This window comes from Neopelma chrysocephalum, unplaced genomic scaffold (genome assembly GCF_003984885.1).
Source record: "Neopelma chrysocephalum unplaced genomic scaffold, ASM398488v2 Primary Assembly neopelma1_95297, whole genome shotgun sequence".
Lineage (NCBI taxonomy): Eukaryota > Metazoa > Chordata > Aves > Passeriformes > Pipridae > Neopelma > Neopelma chrysocephalum.
In genome coordinates this window covers 1-3,542 of record NW_020923977.1, presented here as the reverse complement: position 1 = coordinate 3,542, position 3,542 = coordinate 1, and the positions used below count along the sequence as shown (strand labels likewise).

Here is a 3,542-nt window from a genome sequence, read left to right as displayed (position 1 = left end):
GGGGTTTCAGGTGGTTTTTCTGGGGGTTTCAGGTGGTTTTGGGGGAGTTTCAGGTGGTTTTTGGGGGGTTTTAGGGGACTCTCAGGTGGTTTTGGGGGGGTCTCAGGTGGTTTTTGGGGGGTTTCAGGTGGTTTTTCTGGGGGTTTCAGGTGGTTTTGGGGGAGTTTCAGGTGGTTTTTGGGGGGTTTTAGGGGACTCTCAGGTGGTTTTGGGGGGGTCTCAGGTGGTTTTTGGGGGGTTTCAGGTGTTTTTTTGTGGGGTTTTAGGTGGTTTTTGGGGGGGGTTTAGGTGGGTTTTTGGGGATTACAGGGGGGTTTTGGGGGGTCTCAGGTGGTTTTTGGGGGGTCTCAGGTGGTTTTTGGGGTGTCTCAGGTGGTTTTGGGGGGTCTCAGGTGATTTTTTGGGGGGTTTCAGGTGGTTTTGGCTCTTGCCTCGAGCCCCTTCCTGTTACTCCCCCTGGACTTCAGGGGTCCCTCCCTGTGTTCTGGGGTCCCTCCCTGAGTTCTGGGGTCTCCCAGAATCCCAGGGGGTCTCCCCTGTATTTGGGGGACCCCCTCCCCGGGTTTTGGGGCCCCCCCTGACCCCCTTTTTCCCCCCCTTTAGGTCCAGGGCGTCCGCACCGAGTTCACGGTGGAGGTTTACGAGACCCACGCGCGGATCGCGCTGGAGAAGGTGGGGCTGGGGGGCTCCTGGGGACCCCCAAGGGACACCCCCGGCTCTGGGGGGACACCCTTGGGTTTGGGGGGTCCCTGAGGGTCCCCCCTTTTTGCCCCCAGGGCGACCACGAGGAGTTCAACCAGTGCCAGACGCAGCTGAAGGCGCTTTACGGGGAGAACCTGCCCGGCTGCGTCGGGGAGTTCACGGCCTATCGCATCCTCTACTGCATCTTCACCCGCAACTCGGGGGGTAAGGGGGGTCCCCAAAACCTTGGGGGGGTCCCCGGAACTTTGGGGGGTCCCTGGAACCTTGGGGGGCTCAGGGGGATCCGGGGGGACCCCAGAATCAGAGCCCTGCCCGGCTGCGTTGGGGGGTTCACGGCCTATCGCATCCTCTACTGCATGTTCACCCGAAACTCGGGGGGTAAGGGGGGTCCTCAGACCCAAAGGGGGGTCCTCAGAACCTTGGGGGGTCCCCAAAACCTTGGGGGGTCCCTGGAATCTTGGGGGGGCTCAGGGGGATCCAGGGGGACCCCCCAGTCCGAGCCTGCCCGGGGGGTCAGGGCCTATCACATCCTCTACTGCATGTTCACCCGAAACTCGGGGGGTAAGGGGGGTCCTCAGACCCAAAGGGTGGTCCCCAGAACCTTGGGGGGTCCCCAGAACCTTGGGGGGTCCCCAAAACCTTGGGGGGGCTCAGGGGGATCTGGGGGGACCCCACAGTCAGAACCTGCCCGGGGGGTTCAGGGCCCGTCTCGTTCTCTCTGCTGGAGCTTCACCCGAAATTTGGGGGGCCCCAAAAAACCTGAGAGGGGTCCCCAAAACTCCCCCCAGTGACCCCCCTTTGTGCCCCCCAGAGCTGAGCACGGAGCTGGTCCTGCTGCCCCTCACCCTCAGGACAGACCCCTGTGTGTCCCCCATGACCCCCAGTGACCCCCTAGTGACCCCCCCAGATCTGACCCCTATTTCTGTGCCCCCCAGAGCTGACCACAGAGCTGGCCCTGCTGCCCCCCAGCCTGAGGACAGACCCCAGTGTGTCCCCCCATAACTGATCCCTATTTCTGTGCCCCCCAGAGCTGACCCCTATTTCTGTGCCCCCCAGAGCTGACCACAGAGCTGGCCCTGCTGCCCCCCAGCCTGAGGACAGACCCCTGTGTGTCCCACGCCCTTTCCCTCCGCGCCGCCTGGGCCTTGGGGCTCTGGAGCCGCTTCTTCCGGCTGCACGGGGCGGCCCCGGCCATGGGAGGGAAACTCATCGACCTGTTTGCCGAGAGGGAGCGTCGGGCAGCCCTCAGGGCCATGATCAAGGCGTAGGTGGGGCCGGGGGGCCGCGGGGGGGGACGGGATTTTGGGGGGGAAACCGGCGGGAATCGGGCGGGAAACGGGCGGGAATTGGGGGGGGGGGGAAAGGAGGAGATGGGAGGGGAAATGACCTGAAAATGAGGGGGGAACGGCCCAAAACTGAGGGGAAAAGACCCCAAAAGTGAGGGGAAAAGACCCCTGGAATTGAGGGGAAAAGACCCCAAAACTGAGGGAAAAAGAAAGACCCCAAAACTGAGGGGAAAACGTCCCCAAAACTGAGGGGAAAAAGACCCCTGAAATTGAGGGGAAAAGACCCCAAAACTGAGGGAAAAAGACCCCAAAACTGAGGGAAAAAGACCCCTGAAATTGGGGTGGAGAAACGGCCCGAAACTGGGGGAGAGACCCCCCAAAATGAGGAGGGGGGAGAGGAGAAGGAGCCCCCCCCCCCTTGGCCACACAGGTGAGTGCAGGGGGTGGGACCCCCATTTCTGCCCCACATCGGGGCCGGGACCCCACCTTTGGTTTGGGGGGTGGAACCCGCCCCATTCTGCCCCACATTGGGGTGGGTGAACCCCCCCCATTTCTGCCCCACATTGGGGTGGGGGGTCCCTCTGCCCCCCAGCTGGGGCCGTGACTCCCCTCCATGGGGCTGAGCCCCCACTTTTGGGGCTGTGACCTCCTGAATGGGGCTGAGCCCCCACTTCTGGGGCTGTGACCTCCTGAATGGGGCTGTGCCCCCACTTATGGGGCTGTGACCTCCCAAATGGGGCCGAGCCCCCACTTATGGGGCTGAGCCCCCACTTATGGGGCTGTGCCCCCCTCTCCCTCAGCCTTGTGTGGGGCCAGGAGCCCCTTCTTGGGGTCACCCCTTGCACTTATGGCCCCGTTTATGGGGCTGAGCCCTCATTTATGGGGCTGAGCTGTTTGTGGGGCTGAGCCCCTATTTATGGGGCTGAACTCCCAGTTATGGGGCTGAGCCCCCATTTTTGGGGCTGAGCTCCCCAGATGTGGGACTGAACCCCCATTTATGGGGCTGAGCTCCCCAGATGTGGGGCTGAGCCCCTCTGAAGGGGTCACCCCCCCTCTATGGGGCTGAGCCCCTTGATATAGGGCCGAGCCCCTTCCCTGGGGTCCCCCCCCCTCTATGGGGCCGAGCCCCTCTGAAGGGGTCCCCCCCCCTCTATGGGGCCGAACCCCTTCCCTGGGGTCCCCCCTCCCTCCGTGGGGGTCTCCCCTCGGCCGTGGGGCTGCGGCCGCCCCGGGGGGCTCCCCCTTTGTGCCCCCCCGGGCCGGTCCCGCCCCCCCCTGACCTCCTTCTCTCCCCAGCTACCGGCCGGCGCTGCCCACGGCCCAGCTGGGCCCCACACTGGGGCTGGAGCCCCCCGAGCGCCGCCGCTTCCTGGGGGGGCTGCCCCTCACCTTCACCGGCCCCGACCGCGCCAGCATCGACTGCAGGCAGAGCCTCCAGGCCCTGCCCCACATCTGACACACTTGGGGGGCACCAGAGCCTCCAGGCCCTGCCCCACATCTGACACACGTGTGGGGCACATGGGGGGCACCAGAGCCTCCAGGCCCTGCCCCACA

General features: G+C 64.7%; 1 protein-coding gene across 3 annotated transcripts; it reads left to right on the top strand.

The window, feature by feature from the left end:
• Positions 1-413: 413 nt before the first annotated feature.
• LENG8 (leukocyte receptor cluster member 8) lies at positions 414-2,274 on the top strand. 3 transcript variants are annotated; one of them, XR_003538229.1, is made up of 3 exons: positions 414-672; positions 777-906; positions 1,759-2,274. XR_003538229.1 is itself a non-coding variant. In XM_027708030.1 (2 exons), the coding sequence occupies exons 1-2, from the start codon at positions 1,242-1,244 to the stop codon at positions 1,968-1,970; spliced, it is 234 nt and encodes a 77-aa protein (XP_027563831.1). In that variant the 5' UTR covers positions 1,235-1,241; the 3' UTR covers positions 1,971-2,274. The 3 variants fall into 3 exon arrangements, 1 of the variants encoding a protein (XP_027563831.1); XR_003538230.1 differs by lacking the exons at positions 414-672; positions 777-906 and adding an exon at positions 1,032-1,080; XM_027708030.1 differs by lacking the exons at positions 414-672; positions 777-906 and adding an exon at positions 1,235-1,263.
• Positions 2,275-3,542: the final 1,268 nt, after the last annotated feature.